General features: G+C 49.8%; 1 protein-coding gene across 1 annotated transcript in view; it reads left to right on the top strand.

Moving 5' to 3' along the window:
* Positions 1 to 24,190, top strand: part of AMOTL1 (angiomotin like 1) — a 73,152-nt gene that overhangs the window by 17,178 nt on the left and 31,784 nt on the right. Inside the window, exons 3-5 of the mRNA XM_075140130.1 lie at positions 7,803 to 7,949; positions 10,347 to 11,226; positions 23,370 to 23,658. Of these exons, the coding sequence (XP_074996231.1) occupies positions 7,803 to 7,949; positions 10,347 to 11,226; positions 23,370 to 23,658 (1,316 nt within the window). The remainder of the gene's footprint in view (positions 1 to 7,802; positions 7,950 to 10,346; positions 11,227 to 23,369; positions 23,659 to 24,190) is intronic.

Here is a 24,190-nt window from a genome sequence, read left to right as displayed (position 1 = left end):
TGGGTCCCCCGAGGTGCCTGGGGGGCAGGAGGCACTGGGGTCCCCCCCAGGGACCTGCTCTGGGCTCCTGCATCCCGCAGAGGTGGGGAAGCACTTCTCGGGGGGACACCCCCCGGGATGGCTACCTGGGTTGGGCAGGGGGTCCCCGCCAGTGGCACGTCCCGTCCCCTGGGACATGTCCCCCTGCCTGCAACATGCATCGGTTTGGGGCCGTTTTCGAGGTGATGGCTCCACGCCATCGGCCGTTATTGTGATTTTCCCCATTCTAAATCTGAGCTCAGCCATCTGGGAGCAGGAACTAAAGGCAATTATCTTGTTAGCGCTTCTGTGTATAATACCTTTATTAAATTTCTGCATTTTAGAAGTGGCTGAATATAAATTGCGTGTAATGATTTAGTAACGGAAAGCTCATAATTTTAATATATATTCTGGTGGGGAGACAGTTTAATTTCTTTTTCTTTTAGACGTGACACTTAAGAATAATGCAAAGGCTCTGCTCAGTGTAGGGTTATCATGAGCAGTTCTTCACACGGATCAAATGAAGCTCTGTGGATCCTTAGCCTATGGTTTGTTGCCTGTGTTAAAAAAAAAAAAAAAAAAAAAAGGAAAAGCTCTAGAAATCTGAAGATCCATACGATAGAGTTCAATGCCTGCATTTTCAGTTAGAGAGTACTGTACAGTCTTTGTACTATTTTTGTTCTGTCCTTATCCCAGGCTCCTTTGTACGCTGCAAGTTTGTGGGAATGACTCAGGGAGAAAGCTATTTAACCTAAAGGACACCACTGGCAAAAAAAATAGATGGATAAAGAGCCATGTCAGTGACTGCGAGCAGGAACTGAGAAGAATATTTGTGTGTGTCTGAGGAAGAGGATCCTGAAACCACCTCCAAATGGGGTGAAAAAAAAAAATCCTCTTTTTCAGATCTTGTTTATTCACTTCAAGAAGGCAGTTTTATAATATGGTTGCTCGAAGTAATGAGGAACTAGACTTAATGATCCACAGTCCTAGGTCCTATTTCACTTCTGGTTAATTAATGGAAGGGCTTAAATATCCAAGTGACACAGATCATGCCAATGCTTTTCTGTAATGTGATCGTTTTTAAAGGCAGTAAGTACAGCAAAGTTAATCATAGCTTAAACTCCTGCTTTGCAAGTGTCTTGTCTGTATATTGTAGCTGGTTGATTTATGATTTATTTTTTTTTCCGTAGTGGAGGAAAAAAAAATCCTTCCCTAAGAATTTGCATGATTAATTTTTATCTTGGAGTTTTTTATGGCTTGGAAATCAGAATTTATGGTATAGTGAAAATGTCTGCAGACTCTTTGCTGTGCTGACAAGTGGCGCGGCTGTAGCAGAATTGTTGTCTCACTCGCAAGCTCCATGTCAGCCTTTGTATTTCGCTCTTTTACAAAGAGTTTCTTCCCTTACTTTCAGCTCTGAATAATACTTACGCTTTTATCTCGGAGCAGCAACACTGACATGAGTCGTCATTGTGCCACTGGCACTTTGATCAAAGTAGAAATTTCAGTTATTGATTCAATTCTTTGAATAAATTTAGGCTGGCTGCATATTGTAGACTCACTGTTATAGCTGCAGAGGCAAATGTATAGCTCATAATGTATGGAGGTCTTTAAAATGCACATATTCTGCAAAGCCTAGCACGGCCACCTAAGGAACATGCATCCCTTCCTCCATCAGGCTGATGCCCAGGTAACTGCTGGGCACCTGGAGCTGCGATGAAGATACTTTGCCTGCATCCTGCCTCTCATCTGGGGGTGAGCCTGGGAAGGGGAAAAAAACCAGCGGATTATTCTAAAGTTATAAAACCTGTAACCATCTGAGATGAAAGAGCTGTGACGGGCGCCGTTTGCCCCCACATGCCCGTGCACCTGATTTCCATTGGGAAGGCGGGGAGGCACGGGCATCCGCGGGGGATCTCCCGGGCAGGCAGACTTGGCTCCGCTCTTTCCTGCATCCATCTGATCTCATGCCAGGTTCAGGAGCTGCTTTCAAGGCGCCTTTGCTTTGCTTCGCTCATAGCTTTTTTGCTCGTCCGCTTTGTTTTTTGCTGACGGGAAGCGTATATGAAAATAAGCATGAGAAGCTGAAGTTTCATGGAAAGTGTTCATCCTTGTAGGCAGTTAAATTTGGATGTGTTAGCACGATTCTTTGGGAGAGATGGGGTTTGGCTGCCTCCATCGCCTTTTCTCATTAGTCTTGCTAGTGCTTTCTTGGACGATGCACTTTTTGGAGAGTGAAATGACCGTACCCGAGCTGGGAGACTCCAGGAGCTTTTCTCGAGCAAGGGAATAGCACAACATGGATCCTGGAGCTAACACTGGGATGAGGATTTTTTTCCCCAGAGCAGGGAGCTGCAGAGGGGGAGCTTGGTCTGGTGAACCCTGCCAGGCACAGGGGTGAGGCTTCTCCCGGCTCAGATGTGGTAGATCCCCGGCTTTCATGTGGGAAGGGAGAGGTGCTGCTCACTCACATCTGGTATTCGTTATGTGGGTTGGATTTCTGTCCTGCAAGATGTTGCTCTGCTCCCGTGAAAATAATATTAGTGATCCTTGTTCAGTCCTTGTGGGGCTCGGGAGCCCTGGCAGCAGATGTGAGGTTCCCAAGCAGAATTATGGGGTGCAGAAGTAAGGCAGCCACCCCAGACGTGACCTAGAAAATCTGCACAACAACCAGGGAGCTGCTGATGGGAAACAATCACCAACGTGTGTCCGAGCCCCTGCTCTTCGTGGGAGCTGGGGCTGCAAAGGAGTCCCAGTGCTGCTGGAGAAGAGCTGCTGGCGGTACCCAGAGCATCCTTTGCAACGCTGTTGGAAGTGGTGTCTCCTTTTTGTAGGTAAACCAAGAAACGGGACATGCGAGTTAATTTTTTTCTGAGCTGAAGGAAACTCAAATCTGCCTCCCAGGCTTGGGAGAGCAGCACGGCTGTGTGGATGGGGTACAGCGATCCCCCCTCTCGAAACTGGGCTGATATCGGGAGAGAAGCTAAGGTTCATGGGCCAGGATGCACATGGAGGGGCATCCAGCCTCGATGGAGGGTCCCTGTGACCCATTGGAGGGACTGGTGGGTCCACCCTGGGGGATTTGTGGCACAGCCTTCGGGCAACCCCTGGGACCCTGGAGCGCTTCGACCATCCTTTCGTTGGTTCCCCTAAATAATTATTTTCCTTTCTTGTTGACCTGAGATTTTTATGCAGTGACAGGGCAGAGAAAATATTTTAAATGTGGAATAAGGTATTTATACTCCTTTCTGGCTTGGCTATGAGACAGAAGGACAGATGTGGGCTTGGAAACGATGTCATTTTTGTTCTGTCATTTTTGGACCTCCCTTACAAACCGCGGCAGAGTTTATAGGAAAGTGTAAAGCCGCCTGACTTACTTTTTAATTTCAGATGATTGCTTTGGATGGTATTTGAAATGCCTTGGCCTCTTTCGAACCGCTTGGTCAGTAGGGTACAAATTGGGAGAGGATTTTTTGGAGGACAGCTCTGTGTTTTTGTTTGGCTGGGTGGCTTTTGGGTGGTGGAGGAGGAGCCGTATGTGCCGGCAGCGCGGGCTGTGCCGCCCGCAGCCGCAGAGCGGTACCCAGGCGGGCAGCGGGGTGTGATGCAGAAACTCATCACTTGGGCGCTGCCTCGACGTGTTGCCTCTAAATAGCAGCAAACTTTGCACAACAGGCATTTTTTGGTGTTTTTCTGAAGGTAAGAGTAGTAGTACAGTTTACAGTTTGGCTGTAAGAAAACCATCTTCTCTGACTATTTTTTTGAGGAGGAAATTTGCTTCTTGGGGATGCTGTTATTGCTCTAAAACCGTAGCTTTCCTGTAATGTCACAGCAATGAGCTTCCTGTGAGGTTTTGCTTTAGATCCTTTTCAAAACCAGACTGAAACCACATCAGAAGCAGCAAATATTTAAGCGTTGCTCCTCTGTCTCTGGGTCCTTGCTGACTGTCTGGTGTTAATCTTAGCAAGTGATTCATTGAAATAGTTCTGAATCTTCAAATGAATTGTGCTGCTGTGTAGTAACCCTCTAGAATAATACATCTGCTTCTGTACGGCGTAACACATGTTTATCTTTTTAAAAAAAAAAAAAGGAAAACAAATGAATTGGTGTCAGGCAGTCACTTAGATGTGGGAGAGTCGGTAGAGATGCAGAAATGAAGGCCTGGAGCAGCTGCCCAATTCAGCAAGGACTGAACCGGGCCAGAAATGTGGTTATGTCTTACAGAGTTGGCTATAAGAGACACCAGATATATGGCAATTGAAGAGGTGATGTCTATGGATCGGGCTGTACGCTGGCACGCTGGGGCCGAGGGGGCTGGGCTGGCTTTGGGAGGGGGAGAGGAGGGGGCACAGCCAGCCGGCAGCTGCCCGGAGGCACCTATGGAGGCGATGGGTTCAGCTCTTCTTGGCAGCGACAAAACACAGGGCAGCACCCATGGTTTGTGGCTTGGGACGTTTGGGCTGGGTGTGGGTAGAAAGCCCTTCCCCAGGGACACGTCCTTGGAGGGGTGATGGCCTCCATCCTAGGTTGCCCTCATCCGGCTGCTTACCCGTGGCCTCTGGGCACCGTTGCTCTGGCACCAGGGTTCAGTTTTAGGGATGGAACTTACTCTTTTGGTGAGCGTTGTAGAATAATGGAGAGGTTTGGGGAAGGAGCAGATGCCTGAGCATCGGAAGGGTGCCTTGCACCCCTGCAGAGATGGGTGTAGCAAACCCTTTCCCTCCGGAGAGGGGAGCTGGGATTTGGGAGGCTCCAATAATAGCAAGGGGGAGAGAGAAAAGGCTCATGCCTTGCTCCAAATGGCTTGTGAGGCTTTACAAAGCTTCCAAGTGTTGTGTTATTGCCCATGATCTGGATTGTAGCCACGCACCAAGCAACTGATCTTTCAGCAATTGTTACCTCTTTTACACCTAAACTGGCTTTCTGTGCCAGTTACAGCTGATGTTTTATTAAAACCTACCGTGAATGAACATAAACCATCGTTACATCATTTTTAATGTCATAAAACATCACTACATCATTTTATGATCATAAAACATCAACATGGGTACTGCAAAGTGCAGTGGCTTCTGCCCGGGTCAGAGCTACTTGGTTTCAACTCCAATATAACAGAGATCGGGAACCGAGCAGTTTGACAGATTCTGGCATTTACCAGTCCTTGCCATTATAGTACAGTATTGCTTGGCCACGGCCACAACCCCCAAAAACAAGTGGTTAGGTGAGAATTTCTGCTCTTATCACAGAAAAAAACAAGGCTTTATTCTCCATTTTGCATCTTGGAAAATTTGAAAACGTGACCCAAGGGCGCCTTCAGACTCAAAACGCAGAAGGTGAATGTACAGTTTTAGTAACAGTTTCTTTCTTTTAAATTCTGTTTGGTGAACGGTGAGGCCAAGCTGGTAGTTGCTGGTTGTTCAGATTGCCTTTAATGCTTGAAACTGCTTGTCTTCCTTGGGTGTGTGGATTTTCTTTGTTTCACCTCAATCCACTTTTTATTCATGAAATGAGCCCGGGCTCAAAACTCCCTTGTTTCGTACAGAATTCCTGATTCCAAGGCAGGACCGTGCGTGTGGAGGAGCAGTAAAACGTGTCTTTAATGTTATTCTGTACCGGAATAGGGTAATAATGTTGGAAATTAGGGTTCTTGAGATTTTTCTTGGGTCTGTATCGGCATCACCACAAATTCCAGACCAGTCTACCGTGCTCATTTTCACAAACGTATTCGGCTTAGATCTGCTCAAGTGAGCAACCTTTCCCTTTTCCTCTCTAATTATAGATAACTGCCATACACATTCATGCATAATATGAATGGTAAAGTGATGAATTCATTAACATTTTGCAGAAATGCCGATTTCCTCTCCTCTGGGCACAGAAGAAAATAGTATCTTCGTGCCTGTAAAGAAGATGGGCCGGATCCTGCCCTCCACTACCCTCCTTCTGCCCTGCTCCATGCAGGGGCATGGGGTTAGCGATGACCTGTACATAAGGAGGAGAGCAAAGCAACCTCCCTGAGTGGGCATGCAGTTAGCCGAGCACAAACCAAGCAGTCAGGATTAATAAGTCCAGGCCATCCGTGGCCGATGTTTTTTCCTGTAGAGCAGGGTGCTGTGGGTTCCTGTCCTCATGGGCTTCCTGCCCCACTGGGATGGACGGATGCTCCCATGGGATGGATGGACGCCCTGCCAGTGCCACTGCGAGCCCTCCACCTCCTACCCGACGACGTCCCTTGGCAGTGGCTGGTGCTAGAGGTCAATGGCCGCCCCTTAGTCTAAAATGTCTGGCAATGGGTGGTGTGAATGGAGAGCAGTTCTGCTGTGTCCGCGCTGCACGAGGGTACCAGGGGCCAGGAGATGCTCACCTCCAAGGTTTGAACCTCAAAGAGTCTTCTCTTTACAAAAATGAGGTAGTGCTCAGAAAAATAAGTAGGAAGCGGAAAATCATAGAATCATAGAACAGCCCAGGTTGGAAGGGACCTCGAAAAACACCTGGTTCAACCTTCGATGGGAAGGGGAGCCTAGATGAGATCATCTAGCACCCTGTCCAATCTCATCTGGAAAACCTCCAGTCACGGAGACTCTGCCATGTCACTGAGGAGGTTGTTCCAGTGAATGATGGTTCTCACTGTGAAAAATTTCTTTCTTATGTCAAGATAAAACCTCTCTTGGTGCAACTTTTACCCGTTGCTCCTTGTCTTCTCTGTGTGGCACCTCATGAAGAGAGAGCCTCTGTCCTCTTTGTAGCTGCCCTTTAAATACTGGAACACTGTGATGAGGTGTCCCTCTGAGCCTTCTCTTCTCCAGGGAGAAAAGACCCAATTCCTTCAGCCTTTCCTCATAGGCCAGGTTCTATAGTCCTTTGATTATCTTTGTGGCCCTCATTTGGACCCTCTCCAGTCTGTCTGTGTCTTTCTTGAATTGTGGGGTCATGCCAATGTCATTCCTGTCTTGAATTGTGGGGTCAAGCCGATGACATTCCTGTCTTAACACTGCTGTGATGCATTTTGTAGGAGCTTGTTAAAACAAGCCGGAGAAAGCCATCCCTGAGAGCAGATTTAGGATGAGCCTTGTTGCTTGCCAGGAGAGCTTGTTCCTGCTCACTGATTGTGAAAGGGGCTGGGGGACCAGTCCAGCCGTCGATATCTGTGGGATGCCGGAGTTCAGGCATGCGGCTCCTGTGCAGTCGGTCTGCCGGACACATTCCCATGGCTCTCAAGCTACAACGTCTCCTTACCATATTAAGAACATCTGGACAAAGTGATTTATAAACTCTCTCCCTTGATAGCGTTGGCTGTATTTTATGTCTCAGCAATTTTCTGTATTGCTGAACTATTATTCATGAGTGAATTTAGTGGTAAAGCCTTTCCCAGACTTTAGCCCTATTGAATGTGTGGCTGGGTCCTCACTTATCCTTCTTTCCTTCTTTTTACCCACTCCCTCTTTCACTTTTACTCTGTTGGCTTCATGTCCCAGGGCCTCGATTTGTGAGCTTGTCACCATCAGCTCTTGCAAGCTGGGCTGTGCCAGCCTTGCTTTGTATCTGGTCTAGGGACCTCAAAGGCCATGGTGCGTGGAACATGACTTGGTGGCTGCCTCTTGTTCCTCAGAGCTAATGTGTTATTTGGGTGGTGAAGATGACAGAGATCGTTGGCTCAGTGGCATCAGCAGGGCTTCTCAGGCACCTAACCACGCTCAAGAAAACATTTTGGACTTCTGTCTTAAGTCATGGCTTTATATTTTGTCATTCAAGTGGTTTATTTACTGATATCCCTTTATTCTTTCTTGCAGGCTCCACATCTGTTTGTTACAAGCCTACCAGCCCAGTCCAGGTACTGGAAGACACTGGCTTTCTTTACCAGGATCACCAGTTGTTTGCTGGCAGGCATGAAGTTTCTCCGCTAACAGCTGAAGCAATCAGTGCCAAAGAAAAAGCTGGTAAGTGGGTGGCCACACTTCTATACGAACCCGCCGCATTTACTTCCAGGTTTTTCTTGAAGCATAAATTGAGCAGGTTAGACCATTTACAATACAGAGTTGAAGGCCAGCTTTTCATCCTTGGTGGAGTCAAGGGGGAATTGCCTTTGACTTGAGTGTTATGACCCACCATCATTTGTCACCTGGGCTTGTGGAGGATGCAACGTTTCCGCTTGTCCTTCAGGACATGGCTGCTCTTCACTGCACAGCTGGACCAAGGTCCATAGCTTTTTGCCGATGGAGCAGGACTGCAGGCGCCCTGTGGAAGGCTCACTGTGGTCAACCCTTGTGGACCTCAACAGTAGGCAACTAAATCTCCCAAATACAAGGATGCTAACAGATGTCTCACGCGGGGGTGAAAATCCTTGTGGTGTATGATAAAGAGCTGCCCTGACAATGTAGCGTTGGCTTTTTCCACTTTCTGCAACCTTATCTCAGGCGTAGTTTAACAACCTGGATTGTGAGCTTTCTGGTACGCTAGGGAGATTTTATTGCACGTCCTCAGTATGGTGAGGACCAGTATGGTGAGGCTTCTGTGCGCTGTGATAACACAAATAAAGCAATAAGAAGTTGCTGTAGCTGCAGGGGCATATAAGATAGATGGATACTTGACTGTTGTGCAGACAGGTAGATAGAGGTGTGCGTGTTTGTGCATCTTGTTGGCTCAAACACTGACCCGGGGAGCTGACAGACCCTCTGAAAGCTGGTGGCCAGGCTGCAACCCCAGCGAGTCAGGCTGGTAGGCAGATAACGTTGTCTCAGGGAAAGCAGGAGAGGTGTATCTCATAGGGCAGGCGTGGAGTGAAACAGCCTGGGAATCTTCTCTCCCCCTCGAGCCCCACAATTATCTTTAAGGCTTTGCCACAGAAATGTTAGTGGAAATGACCTATTCTCGTAGTTAAGAGTCAAAGGCTTTTCTTTCCTTCTGGCATCCGGATTGTATATAAGTTATCCCACATCATGTGCAGTAACTGATGAAACCTCAGGGAAATACCAGACCTCAAGAGAAAGTTTGCTTTCTAACTACTTTCAAATGCCAAAACCCAAATGTAAGTACTTCTGACGAACTCCTCTGAGAATTGGAAACAACAGAAGAGAAAGTGCCAAGAATGACCTCAAAAAACTGAACTCAAAATGGCACCTTCTTCTTGCCTAGGGACATGGGAGGACTCTGTCCAGAGCTGTGGGCTTATTCTCACGTTTGTCCACACCGGGGTCTTTCAGGAGCACCCCTCTGAGCTCAGACACTGTTCAGACAGACGTCTCCCAGGAGGGAGGATCCCAGCCTCCCAGACGTGGTTATATGCCATTAGATACTTAGCTCCAGCTCCACTGTGTATATGGTGCAAAAATGGTACCATTGCCTCTGAGTTACTTCAGTAGCCTGTGTTAGGGTTCTGTAGCTGATCTGTCTGTGCTCTTTTTAAAATGCTGGCATTACATCTATGACCATAACGGCTTCCTTGTACTCACCCAGCAAAATTGCAAAAGTTAGTATTGACTCCCTTAGAAATAGTGTTATTGGCCAGGAAGGAAATTGCAGTTTTAGGGGAAGATGCCAGAGCACAGATTGTTCTTTAATTTCACTTTTAGGACCCTTTTATTTTCCGTGTCATTTCACAGTGTTTCTGCGACACATTCTGCATTTTATTTTGTCGTGGCAGGCAGGGTACTTAGGAGGGGATTTGACTTACCTGACTTTGGCCATCAAAAACGCAGCATCTTGTTTAGTATTGCCATGCAGGCTGCCTCTGTAAGCCGTGCAAGGCATCTCCCGGGGGGGTGGTCAAACACTGGAACAGGCTTGCTAGAGAGGTGGTCGGTGCCCCAAGCCTGTCAGTGTTTATGAGGCATTTGAACAATGCCCTTAATACTATGCTTTAACTTCTGGTCAGCCCTGAATTGGTCAGGCAGTTGGACGAGATGATCCTTGTAGGTCCCTTCCAGCTGAAATAGTCTAGTCTATTCTATTCGTATTTTAGAAAAGGCTGAATTTCCCTGTGACATCGCGTGTCCCTCCATTGACTCAGGAGGGAGTTTAGAGCTGTGGGTATGGGACGCACGGAGTATTATGGAGGGGAGGGCCAGGGAGGGGCCGGGAATATGTTTTTAGGGGTCACTGCAGACAGAATTAGGGATGAGCTGGGGTGGGGGGATGAGCAGGGAGCAGTGCCCTGCCTCCTTTGGTGGCTTCCAGCCATGTTCCCTCTGCTCCCAGGGGTACCCTGGCAGGGCACTGCCCCAGGGATGCATCCTGGGCACGGGGTCACAGCCGTGCGGTGTAGGAGGGGAAAAAGGGGGGGGATCGGACCTGCCGGGCAGCAGAGCTAATGGCCGCCTCTCTCTCCCCCTGCCCAGCCGAGGAGGCCCTCTGCACCCTGCGCCCACCCAGCTTCCGCCGGGTCCCAGAGGCAGAGATGCGAGGGGCGGAGGAGGTGGCAGCCGGCACCGTCCTGCAGCGCCTGATCCAGGAGCGGCTGAGGTATGGCAACCCCAGCGAGAACATGAACCTGCTGGCCATACAGCACCAGGCGACGGGCAGCGCCGGCCCCTCCAACAGCACTGCCAGCACTCTCTCTTCCGCAGAAAACCTCGCGCCCGAAGAGCCGCCAATGGTCCAGCCGTCGGGGCGGCAGGAACCGCAGGGGCAGGAGCACCAGGGGGACGGTGCTGCGATGGAGAAGCAGCCCCGGGCCCCGCAGCCCCCGCACGGCACCGAGGAGCTCCCCACCTACGAGGAGGCCAAGGCCCAGTCTCAGTTTTTCCGAGGCCAGCCGCCGGCCACTGCCGCCCCGCCGGGCTTTTATGGCGCCTCCGGCCAGAAGTCCAGGACGGAGGGGAGGCCGACGGTGAACAGGGCCAACAGCGGGCAGGCGCATAAGGACGAGGCGCTGAAGGAGCTGAAGCAGGGCCACGTCCGCTCGCTGAGCGAGAGGATCATGCAGCTCTCGCTGGAGAGGAACGGGGCCAAGCAGCACCCCCCGGCCCCGGGGGCCGGGAAGGGCTTCAAGGCGGCCCCGCCGCCCGGCAAGGCCACGGACCCGCGGGGCCCGCCGCCCGAGTACCCCTACAAAGGCAAGGCGGCGGCCCCTGGCAGCAAGACTCAGGAGCATGGGCTCTTCTACGGCGAGCAGCCGGCGCAGGATGTCCTCAAGGCCTCCTACGCCGCCCCGCAGCCCGCCCGGGCGGAGGTGGCCCTCGTCCGCTACCAGCCACCCCCGGAGTACGGGGTCAGCAGGTAATGGCCGTCAAGGGGGGGGCGGGTCTGCCGGAGGGGCCTGATCCTGCCCTCCTGGAGGAGCCAGCTTCTGCAGGGCTTGGGCCTCGCGTAGACGTGGCCCCTGCGAGCTTCAGCCTCAGGCACACGGTGGGGACATCACACCCCCGCGGCCGGGCCCGCACGGGATGGCTGGTGGAGGCATCTCCAAGAGGGCTGTTTAAAGCATATACGCCGCTTACGCCCTACTTAAATCTTCCCAAGAGAGCTCGTGTGGGGCTTTCACGGTACCGGGCCCCTCGTGCCGGGCCTCCCCGCGAGCGCGGGTTTATTCCAAGCGCATTAAAAATAATCCGGAGCGTTTACTCATTGCGAGCTGATCCCTGCAAGCGGCGCGGGTCCTGCCCAGCGCCCAGGCAGGTTTGCTGCCTTCAGAGGCGAGCCCATGCGCTGAGGGCTGCCTTTTCCTTGCTGTACCTAAATACAAGCGTTTCTCTGTCTCATCCCCGTCTCTTTGACTGCCCGGACAGTATTTTGCTGGATCTGGAAGGCTGGTGTTGTCTGGTGTGATTGTGGGTGGTTATCATGTTGCAAGCTGCCTCCCTAGGTCTTTTCTGGCCCCAAAATCCCCAGAGATTTTGTTGGTGTCGATTTAAGTTGCATGTACTTATTTTGCCACGGCACAGGCACAGAGAAAAGGTGGCGCAGCTGACCCATCTCTTCCTTTCCGAAACTCGTAAGGCGTGAAATCAGGGGGTGAACGCTCTGCCTTTCTGTGTTTGCAAAAGTGACGGGTTTCATGTCAAAACCGGGGAGGAACTTGGAGCGTGGCTTTGATGAATGTTGCAAGGCAGTTATGACAAGCGGAGGACCCGTGCTGAGCACCGCTGGCCTTCCTCCAGCTACACATGTGTTTTGATTACCAGCCTACCACTGTGCGGAGTTTGTGCAATTTTTTCAGAGCAAGACGATATTTTTAAGAGCTCAGCGAAAATCTCTGTTTACGCTAAGAAACAGCTACACGAACTTAAGGGCAACGGGGTCCAGCTGGGGCCGTGCTCTGCCGCAGCCATTCGCGGTGCAAACAAATGTCTCCGGCACCAAGCAGATTCATCCCCACAGAAAAGAGCTGGTTTGGGTTATTTTATTACTCTTGGAAAATGCTGATTCAATACCCACAGAGTCTGTTCTGCTGAGTCCGTGTAAGTGAGCGGACCTGGGTGCTGCATGCACTGCTGCAGCTAACCGGGAATGGCACTGGTGTCAAGTGGGAAACCCTTTGGGACCAGTTTCAAAACTTTGTCCAGGTGCCTGATCAGCAAGGTTAATGCTGAGAAACCCCTTGATTTCAGTGCAGCTTTCCACACCGGCAGCGCAGGCCAGCCCCCAGCCTTATCCCAAGGCACTGCTGGATCACCCGAGTGGTTGTAGGGAGAAACCCCCCTGGCTTGTGATGGTGATTACTGCTCATTCCCAGTAAGACAGCATGGTTTAACCCCCAAATCACACTGCAGAGGGGATGCCTGCTACCCCCGGCGTGCTGTTTTCTTTGCATGATGGTGGAGAAATGTCCATCCTGGCAGGTTCAGGGGGGATGTGTTGTGCAGCAAAGGACTGGCAGCGTGGCAGAGCAGAGCTGCTGCGGTTTGCAGCCTTACTAAAAAATCTTGGGTGGTGTCTTTCTTGCAGCTCAGCAAGGGCCTGAATACCTCTCGGTCTGCATATATTCCTGCTGGCTACTCCCGCATGCGTTTCCGGGGTAGGTTAGGAGGTTGGCATAGCTGGGGGGTGTTTCACCAAAGCTAGGTTTGGTCTAAGGGGTATGGTCTCTCTTGTGCTTTCTCTAAGGCGGTTCTGGGTCCTGGTGTGCAGGTGGGGATTTTCAGGTCCTTCTTAGCACCTTTCACACGGTGCCTGGATTTTGGGGGATGTTTCCTGCCTATGTGTTCCTGCCGGCTACATTTTAGGCGGTAATTATAGCACTAGCAGGACAGTTGCTCACTTGCAGACTGTAGCTTGTGCCGTTGCTTTGCACAGTGCCAGCGGCTGGGGGGACGTTTGGCTGCACAGGAGATGTGGGCAAGCAGTGGTCTTCATCCTCATCTGCGGCTTTTTTCTGTGATATTTTTCGATGCAAGAATGTCAACTTTTCACTTTGCTTGGGCACACTGAAATATTCACTGTTGACATTACCCAGACTTGTTCTTAATTGGGATGAACTGGTTTGGTTTCTTCTCCTGCGCTATATCCCAGTTTATAACTAGCCCCATGGGCTGCAGGATCCCCTTACGGCCTTGTTACCTGGGAAGATTTGGGTGACAAAAGCCTTTAGGAAGTGGCAGTAATCCCAGCGTGCTCATCACTTGCCATTTCTCTGTCTGCCGCAGCTGTGCCCTGGTGCATCCCTGCGTGCATCTCGGGCTGCATCACAGGATGGGCTTGCCCAGGTCTGGAATGAGCATGATTAAAATGCAATTTCACAAAATGGCCTCTGCCCCCAACATTCCTCTCTATGGAGAGAGTTAAGGCAGGTTACCTGTCTGGGGACATCAGCCCTATCTCTGCTAGAGGACTTGTCTGGGCGGTAGCCCCTGAGCACTGCTGGAGGAGAGCGGGGGGCTGTGTTACACTGCCGGGTCGCTCCCAAGCGCAAACCTTCCTGTGCCTCTGCTCTTGCTCACTGCTTCCCCTCTTACCTGGGCTCTGGGGAGGCTCGCAGCCAGCTCTGTGGCTGGGATGGAGGACCTTGCTAAGAGAAGTCAAGGTAGGACATTACCAGGTTTCATAAGGTTAATGGAAGAGTAGGATTTGGAGAGGCTGTTTTTTCTGTTAGAGAAGCAAGCGAGGTGAGAAATTCCAGCTTTCATCTCGTTGGGAGGGCCTGGGAAAGAAGCTAATAGAAACAGAGCTTTGCCTGTGGTCAGATGGGAATCTCATATATCCCAGCATCTCCTTCCCTCTGTCCTGGCCGTATCTGTTCCCCAGCCCATCCATCCTGGCATCCTCTGGACAGGGACTGTGCAAAAGGCTTCTGCCTTCCAGAAAAGAGAGGAGAGAAGCACAGAGCTGCATTGGTCCGGAGGAAGCACCCACAGATACCAGGGATGGAAAAGACCTGTAGGGTCACCAATCCCCCACTTCCCCCCACTCCTTCTGTGATGAGGGAAACGTGGTCGGAAACCCACAAATGCTGGCAGGGAGCTGTTGAAGGAGGTGGGATAACTGCAGCTGCTGCTTAAACTTGCTTTTTTGGTTTGGCTTTTTTTTTTTTTGCACGTGGCTGCCTTTATAATCACCGTGGTGAGATCTCACAGCTTCATTGTAAATCTCAAGATACTTGGTATTGTCCTGAAGACCTCCTAGAGTCATATGATGCTGTGGTCATCTCAGCATTTATATAAATCAGACTTAGTGACCTCTACTTTATGGACATCATGATTGCAGAGCAGAGCTTGAACCCTGAAGCTTAAAAGGCCAAAAAACCAGAAGGCAAATAAAAAGGAACCCGTATTTGTTCCTGGTTTAAAATATTAGTATTTTTAAGCCAATTGCATGATGCTTGGAGCCCTGACTCACGACTTCTGAATGCTTTAAGTTGGCCAAGTGTAATAATCTTTAGAAATCCTTTCCTTTCCTAGATGTGCAGCTATTCCTGAATGGTGTCTTTGCTAACTTTCCTTAGGTGCATGTTCAGAGAGTCGCAGCTTGGCAGGTAAAAGGGCTTGGAAATAATCTAATTTAGTCTTTTGCACAACACCGCGTATTAATTCCAGTTTGCAAAACATTCAGTCCTGGTGATGATAACACTCTCCGTCTGGAGAATCCATCACGACCTTTACAGACTTGTTCCACTAGCTAATTGCCATCTCTGGCACAGATCTGCATCTTAGTTTTAGCCTGTATTTTCTAGTTACCAGTTGGGATTTTGCAATATCTTTGTCAGATACAGTGAGGAGCCCTGTGCTATCGGTCCTTTAATGCATTTAACAGATGGAGCCTGGAGCCCCATAATTATTTCACTGTTGTCAAAACCCCTTTTTTTCACTGTGGAAAGCCGACCTGGACACCATTGCAGTACCAGCTGAACCAGAGGCTAATCAGAAATAATATCACCTCTGCAATGTGACTTAATGTTCCTCATTTACGTAGCTCATTAACACTTGCCGTTTCAGACATTGGCACCCCGGGAGCTCCCCATCCAGCTTGTTATCCGGTCAGGCATGTGAGGGTAGTCACAGCCCAGGATAGGATTTCCCACCCTTTTACTGTAGCTTGCCGTATTTATTCCTGGGTGGATGAACTTGGATCTGCTCAAGTCCATGGTGTTTCTCCATGGCCTGCTTAAGCAGTGATCCGGATCACTCACTGCAATGAATCCTCTTCATTGCTTCCAGTGGCCCTTGCCAGATCCTGGTGTCTTTTATCCAGAATGATTTCTTTCTCTGCACCATTAATAAAAAGCATGTATAATGCAAATGAAGCTTGAACTGGAAACACCACTGCTTGTTGAGGGGACTTTATTCATGGCTACATGCAGAAGTCAGTCATGCAGGCATCTTTTAATTCTGATTTAATCCATGCATTTTAAAAGACGGTATGCAACTGAAGAATAAATCTGAGCTGTTTTTAAAGATATCCCATTTTTTTATGTGCTTCATAAAATTCCACCCTGCCTGGATGTAGAAGCCTATATTTAACTGCCGGAATAGTCTGTGGCTTCTCCGGTTATCTGTGTATTAACCCCACACACACATTACTGCTGTTTTCAGACAACCTGTTGATATTTACTCATTCAACCACATGTCTGTGGCCACTGAAGGGACTACAAGGAGCTCCTTTTACTCCCTGAGACACCCCAGCAGGCGGGTGTGCTGGCAGTGTGGCCAAGCCGAAGGACGTCCCACCCAAGTTGACTTCTGCTGGCGTTTCTCTGCAAGGATAGCCCAAGCACGAGCGTGGGTCAGAGGCTGCGCTTCCAGCTGACGTGGGTGCTGGCAGTCCTGCAGAAGAGCTTTGTATCCTCTCCTTCTGGTCTAATCTGCCTTTCATTAAAATAAATGGAAGAGAAATTAAGCTGTTCCCACAGCTTGGGTGATGCCCATGTAATTTCTCCTTATCCTTCTGTGTTGTTATCCCGGTTGATTCCTCTAGGAGTGCAGGGGTTGTGGAACGCACCTCTTCCTTTGCTGAAAATCAGCTGGGCTTTAGAAAGTATTTATACTGAGTGTGGATCCCTATGAAGAAATATGATATCCTGTCCCTCTCTTAACTATGGAGGATATGTTTAATATAGCGTGTGTCTTTTCAGGTTATAATTTTGCCCTGCAAATTTTGATGTAATCGCCTCCAAAGGAGCCGGGCCGAGTCTTTCCAGCACTAACAAACATCACTAACAAAATAGTGAATTCTGGAAATGAGAGTCCAAGTCTGCAAAATGTTTTTTGAAATAAACCTTTGCCTTTACAAGGTGCTGAAATTGCTGCAGATTCCATAAGCCAGAGGATACCATGAGGGCTATGTCTTGGCTATGGAAAGTCTTCTCCCATTTCTGGCTGTATCAGCATTTAATGATGGGTCTATAACTGTGTTTTCTTGCGTAATGAGCACCAGACTGGGCTTACTGACTTTCTCTGGATCCTGTCTTTTTCGCACACGGTGACAACACTGATTCCTCTGTGTTATTCACAGCTACAAAGAATAGCATTTGAAGTCTGCTTCATGACTGCAGAAATGATAGCTGAAGTCAGGTAGACACCCTGGTCTGAGGTTAGTATCCCGGTCAATGGGCAGGAATAAACACCTTTCACAGACTTTTTACTCTCCTTGTAAGGTAAAAGCCTAAGGCAGCTTCAAAGATCCGCACCCCAGAAATGTCTCTTTCTCTTTACTGACTCAGCTGGAGCATCCACAGTAGATGTGTGAAGTTGTGAGATGAAGTCCCTTGGGAGAGTCTTCGAGAGATGAGGTAGGCCAGTCTGCCCTAGAGGCAAAGAAGGCAGAGCATTCAGAGAAAGATGAGCTAAACAGGTTAGAGGAGAGCATTTTAATTATGACTGTAAATGCCATGGTATGTTGGAAACAAAGTCCTTCTTCCACTGGCCACTCTTCATCCCTACATAGAGGAGAGCTGCATTGTACCTGTAGCAGGGCAGTGGTGAACTTTCCTTTCCAGAACATTTACAGGCATTTTCATTTCATTACTTATACTGCCCTGCTTTATCGAGCAATAGCTCTTCTGTATTTACGATTTCCTGGTGGTCAACAGCAAGTGGACTTCATCGTTAATTGTCCTTTCAGGGTTTCTTATTCCTACATCCAGGTACAAATTCGCCCCCAAATTCCTCCATGTTGGTCATTCTTGCTCCCAGGCGTGCCAGTATAAGAGGTGTATTAAGACCGTGCCAAAATTTGGGGGCGTGGGGGCCTTGCTGAGGGGTTTCTCATGAAAGTGAGGTCCATGGTCAAGTATTTTGCTGAAGACACTGGATTGCAAGCTATATATAGCAAGCTATTACATATATTGCAAGCTATACATCACTTAAAAGAGAGAGTGCAGCCTGGTCATCCTAGCTCTTGAAAGGCTTACTGCTTGCATGGTGCTCCCTATGCTAAAAGCTGGTTTCCTTAATTTTTTCTTTTTTTCTTATTTGCATTATATTGCAGAAGTATATAGGAGCCCTACTTCTCCAATAATGTCAACAAAAAACATGTTTTCAATAGAACTGTAGCTGCAGTGTTGCAGAGATACCCAAAACTCATAATGTTCCACAGTTTCATGCTTTTAAGAAGGACGATTTTTGATGAAAATGTGTTTGGCTGGAAGATTTTAACCTGCTCTAATGTAGAGTAAGATCAACATTTAAAATACAGTAGAAGCATTTTGAGAATGTCGTTCTTTACTAAGTCCGAAGGAGCTCAGGATAATCCTGATTGCTTCATTTCTTTGGAGCTTTACGTGAGCAGTTGGATGTGAGCTAAGCTGATCTTATAACTCTCCTATTTCTACAAATGTTGATTTGTTAGTATGAAATGCTGTGTTGATTTTATTGCATATACACTTGGAAATTTTGCAGTAGGCTTAGTCAGAATTAAATTGAGACAGATCAAGCAAATAAAAGGAAAGTCAGAAACGTGTTCATTCTGTTGAACAGACGTGCTTCAAGAGATGCAATGTCGGTTTTGCCAGTTTAGTTTCCAAGCTGGAAAACACTTTGGAGAATCTCTCCTGTGGCCTCAGCTATTGAGACTCTGATGCCTGCTGCTGCTACAGGGTGTAAATCTTTAGTAGCTCAACAAGTGGTTTGTAATTCAAGAAAATGGAGATCCCAGGGAGCTCTCCTCCCTCTGTAGTGTAAAGCTAGACAGACCAAAGTGCATGTGAAAACGTTAAATTGGTGGGAGCTTGAGATTGCCCAGAAGTACAGCGTTGGGAATTCCTGCAAGTATTTAAAGGGTGTATCTATGACCAAAGAATGTACTATTTCATTATGAAAAAGAAAAATTGCTGTATCTCCACTGGTTTAGATTCAGAGACCAATTTAATTATATTACTCTAAGCTATTCCCATAAAGAAGTGAGAAAAGCCGTACCTGTAGCAAATCTGTGTCTTTGTAGTGGTATAACTGTGTCCAGACAGCCGGGCTTTTACTTGCGTAAAATCAGTTGTGGCCTTTATTTTGGTAAAGACAAACAAACTCACACTTAGCTCAATTAATTACTGTGGTAAAACGCGCAAGTGCAGACCGGCTGTCAGCAGCTCTGAGGAGGTGCTGCGTGCTTGGCTGTGTTTGCGCACACTCCTGGAGCATCTTTTGCATCATAAGCGACATCCGTTGCTCCACTGCTCATGATGTTCTTTATTGTTCAGATTTTCGAGAAAAAAAAATATTCCAGTCCCATGACAGGCATGGGATCCCCTGTTGGGTTTTACGCACTGGGGCACCAAAGAAAGGGGCACTGTGGGGATGGTGTGAGAGCTGTGCCCATGGCGGGCTGTCCTTGCGATGTGCTGAGCAACTCGGTGCTGGGCTCTCTGGCTCGCATGGCCTTGAATTGCCAGGTACTGCTAAGAGATGTGGTTTTGGTCTCAGGAAGGTAAAACGAGCCCCCAGGTCAGTGTGACCCCCCGGGGCATCCTGCTGTGAGGTCCCAGCAGCAGGCAGAAGTGGTGAAGCTGGAGGGGCAGTAAACTCCAAAGGCAGGTGAGCAGGGAGCAGCATCTTAACCCAGTGCTCTGGGGCTACCTTGGGCCCACCCCTTTAAGGGGATTTCAGGGGAAGTCGTGACTGCTTCTTTTTGCAGCCCTGGGCTTTGCTGAGCACTGTCTGAAGGCCACAGTGCAGACACACCAGCTAGAAAGTCAGCTTGGGGGTGGGGGTGCACACTCCTTTCCTTTCTGATGACAAATGCAAGAGAGCAAGGCAGTGTAACATCCTGAATTAAATTCCTGTTGGAATGCCGCCCGTCCTGCTAAGGCGCTGTCGAGCAGCACAGCAAATCACTGCAGTCAGCACAGAGGAAAGAGCTGTGGTAGCATCCTCTCCTCTGGCAGAGTGGGATGGTTTTTGGCCTCAGCTAGTGTGGCGTTCGGTGAGGGGTGTTTTTGCGTAGCTGCTGCACTTTTCTTTTTCCTATTTCTCTGTGCTGTTGCATTTCTGCTGTGGGGGCACAGGGATGGATGAGTAGAGCCAGCACAGGCAGAACCTTCACCAGCCATGACATAAAACTTTACGATGTTCCTCCTGGGAGCTGTGTCAAAACATATGGAAGACAGAGAGGTGATTAGAGACAACCAACATGGCTTCACCAAGGGCAAATCAAGCCTGACTAATTTAGTGGCCTTCTACAACGGAGTGACTGCATCAGTGGAAGAGGAAAGAGCTACAAATGTCATCTGGCTAGACTTCTATAAGGCCTTTGATATGGTTCCCCCCAACATCCTTGCCTCCAAATTGGAAAAATATGGGTTTGATGGATGGACTGTTAGATGGATAAGGACTTTGCTGGATGGCTGTGTCCAAAGAAACCAGTAACAAGTGGTGTCCCTCAAGGGTCGTTACTGGGACCAATACTATTTAATGTCTTCATCAGTGACACAGACAGCGGGGTTGAATGGACCCTCAGCAAGTTTGTGGGTGACACCAAGCTGTGTGTGCAGTTGATTTGCTTGAGGGAAGGGATGCTATCCAGAGGGACCTTGACAGGCTAGAGAGGTGGGCCCATGCAAACCTCAACAAGGCCAAGTGCAAGGCCCTGCACCTGGGTCGGGGCAATCCCCAATATCAGTACAGGCTGGGGGATGAATAGATTGAGAGCAGCCCTGCCGAGAAGGATTTGGAGATACCGACGGACAAGAAATTGGACATGCGCCAGCAATGTGCGCTTGCAGCCCAGAAAGCCAGTCGCGTCCTGGGCTGCGTCGAAAGACGCGTGGCCATCAGGTTGAGGGAGGTGATTCTTCCCCTCTACTCTGCTCTGGTGAGACCCCACCTGGAGTACTGTGTCCAGCTCTAGGGTCCCCAGCATAAGAAGGACATAGACCTGCTCCAGCAGGTCCAGAGGAGGGCCATGAAAATGGTCAGAGGGCTGGAACACCTCTCCTATGAAGGCAGGTGAGAGAGTTGGAGTTGTTCAGCCTGGAGAAGAGAAGGCTTCGGGAGACCTTATTGCGGCCTTTCAATAGTTAAAGGGGACTTATGAGAAAGAGAGAGAGAGACTTTTTACCAGCGTTTGTGGTGATAGGACAAGGGGCAACAGTTTTAAACTAAAAGACGGTTGTTTAGATTGGATATATGGAATACATTTTTTTACAATGAGAGAGGTGAGACACTGGAACAGGTTTCCCGGAGAAGTTGTGGATGCCTCATCATTGGAAATGTTCAAGATCGGATTGGAGCAACCTGATCTAGTGAAAGATGGCCCTGCTCATGGCAGGGTGGTTGGCCTAGATGATCTTTAAAGGTCCCTTCCAACCCAAATCAGTCTATGACTCTATGAATTACTATATATTTTGTTGGTCGTACATAAAGTGTCAGACAGCACCTCCCTGCCTTCCTGTCCTTTGGAAAGTTTTATCCACTTTCAGTAGATGTTTAGGTCCTTAGTCATTAGGCTGCAGCTCTGCCAGAGAAGTAACATGCCTGGGGCTGAGAGCAAACCCTCCTGGCCCTGGGAGCTGCCCGTGGGGAATGGCCCGACTGCTGTGCTCCAGAGCTGCCTCCGTGGATGTTTAATTTACCAGGGGAGACACAGCCTTAGAGTAAGTCTATGCTGTGCAGGTAAAAGCCATTTCAAGGCCAGGGTGAGCTCAGCACAGGCTTTCCCGATGACGGCTGCATGAAGCTTGGCTGGGATCTTCCTCCCAAGGACTGATCCTGGACTAGGGTCTGTGCTGGTGGGCAGGTTAGCAGGTGCTTGTGTTCGGGAACAGGCTCATCGCTGCTCTCCGCTCCATTTCAATACCTTTCCTTGCCAGAATGGATGCATCGGGCAAAGCATGAGAGAGCTGGGACGGGAACGCGGGGCTGTGTGTGCGCTGCGTCCGGGGGGCTGAACCCCATTTGCTTTCCCTCTAGTTTGGACAGAAGATACAGCTGAATTGCTGGCTTTCCTCGGCATTGTGTGGCTTGGTGGGGACAAGCTTATTAGAGCAGCGCTGTTCACTTTTAGGGCAGGGCTTTAAAATTGCCTTCGCTTTTCATCTTGTTCTGCTGCAGTTGAAGGCAGTGACGGGTTATTGTCAGTAGAATTGGGCCAATGCTGAGAGCTTTTGAAAACCCTGCTTTGAGAGACCGTGTAGGTGCTGAAGACAATGGTAATCATATTTATTATGTATTTATATAGCACAAAATTGTCTGTCTAAAAACCAGCATTCATGGATCCTTGAGGCCAAATGGGGTAAATACATCTGTTCGTTAGGTCTCCTGCCTTGTGTAGGGTACAGAAATAAAGGCAACGATAGCTACAGCAAGCCTAATAGCTTGTGGTTAACCTAAAATACAACTTTCAGAAGATGCTTGATTGAAGACTTCAGGTGGGGTCCAACAGCCAGCTTATTTTCAAACCCAACTGGGCTCTGACACGGATGTCCCGCATGGTCTGGGTTAAGTCTCTTAGACAAGCGCGGTGTAGAAATTTCGCGACCTTGGCTTCTGGGCTCGCCCTGTGCACAGCGAGGCTCTGCCTGGGTCCGCTCGCCCTGGCCAAGGCTCCGAGGCTGCCTGTGCGGTGGATGCAGGGATGGAGATGGGTCCGGTGCCGACAAGCTTTGAGCTGCTCCCTGCCTGAATTTCCCCCTTTTGAAACAGGGGCAGTCTCCATTCTTGAGCTCGCAGGGCTGAAATGCAGGACAGAAGTGAGGGACTCCGGTCCCACCTGGCCACCAGCCGCAGGGTTACCCTCACTGCTAAGATGTCCTCCTGGATTATCCTCCAGCCATTGCAAATTGTGACTCGGGTGGATTAAAGAGCCGCCCGCTGTCAGAAAACTTACCCCACAAGCAGGTCCGCTGCCAGCTCGCTTCTTATCCTTCCCCGACATGAGCCTGGTGGGTGATGGATGCCTTTAGTCAGGGAGTGACACAATGAGGTCTCGCGCTGGAAGATGGCGTTCGTGGCTCGCCGTGATTGAACCGGGGCTGTGCCTCCAGCAGCTCCGCAGCAGCCCTTCCCTTTGCCGCTCGCTAAAGCCGCTCGGGGACGCTGCTTCGCTCACATCACTTCCTTTCGCCTCCCAGTTCGGCCGATCAGCCGGTCTCGCTCCAGGCAGGGAGCGGTGTTCGAGGGGTGAGTAATGCATCCCTTGTGTTTCCTTCGAGCCTGCTGGCTTACGCTTCTCAGTGGTGGGGTTTGTGGCAAGGGGGGGCAGGGAGAGGCTGCCTGGCTGCTGAAATATTAGCTGCGCACCTAGGCAAAAATGCCATTTTCGAGTCAATGCTTCCTTTATCCGTTCGTGCCAGATGTATACATCACTGTCAAGCGCAGGCGAGGAGACAATTTACCCAGTCCCTGCTGCGATTGTTGGTATTTAGGAGTGACTAAGGACCGGAATCACGACCGTACAGTTATAACCCTATTAATAAACCGTGCAGTCATTAGGCGAAAGCCCCTGCGCGCGTTTCGAGGGCGCGCGGGTCTAACGCCTCCCCCGCCTGTGCTTCCCCGCAGCCGACAATGCCAGCCGCCCTTCCCGCCGCCGCCGGCCCAGCAGCACAGCCCCATGTCCTCACAGGCCACCGCCGCCACCGGCCCTCTGCTCCCGGGCGCCTTGCCCCCGCTGCCGGCCCCCGCCGCTGCCCAGCCGCCGACACCGACGCCGCCGGGCCAGCAGCTGACGCCCGACGCCTTCGCCATTGTGGAGCGGGCGCAGCAGATGGTGGAGATGCTCTCTGAGGAGAACCACGTGCTGCGGCAGGAGCTGGAGGGGTACTACGAGAAGGCAGACAAGCTGCAGAAGGTATGTGGAGGGGTGGATGGGGCCTGGGCAGGGTGACCGTCTTGGTGCATTTGGGTCTCCCGAGCTGTTCTTCATACCACGTCACTGCAACGGGGACACACCAGTGGCCATCTCTAACCATTACCTCTCCATGGTGGTCTCCCAAAAGTGTAATCCTGTGCCCCATGGCCTGTGGGCTCTCCTGCCTTTAGAGCGCAATGGGGCAGCCCATCACATGTCTTTCAGTTGTGGACTTTCCCCTTCCATCCTTCCGTGCTGGCCTCACTGGAGCTTTCCCTGGAAGTCTCCCATAGGCAGAGTCTGCTCCTGGTGCAGTGGGGTCCTGCACCGTCTGCACAGGCGGTAGAGCTGCCGGTGAGAAGCATTTGAAGAGCATGGCCACATCTGTCCTGAGTGGTCTTGTCCACCACAATAAGCTCGTGTGGCACTCCACGCTTTTTAGAAGTGTAACAGCTGTCAGTGGGGTTGCCCGTTGTTTGGAAATGCATTAACTTGGTTGTCTCAGCGGCTTTCAGTGACTGCTCACTGGGTT

Source organism: Calonectris borealis, chromosome 1 (genome assembly GCF_964195595.1).
Source record: "Calonectris borealis chromosome 1, bCalBor7.hap1.2, whole genome shotgun sequence".
Lineage (NCBI taxonomy): Eukaryota > Metazoa > Chordata > Aves > Procellariiformes > Procellariidae > Calonectris > Calonectris borealis.
Note: the sequence above shows the minus strand (reverse complement) of the source record. Positions and strands in the feature narration are given on the sequence as shown.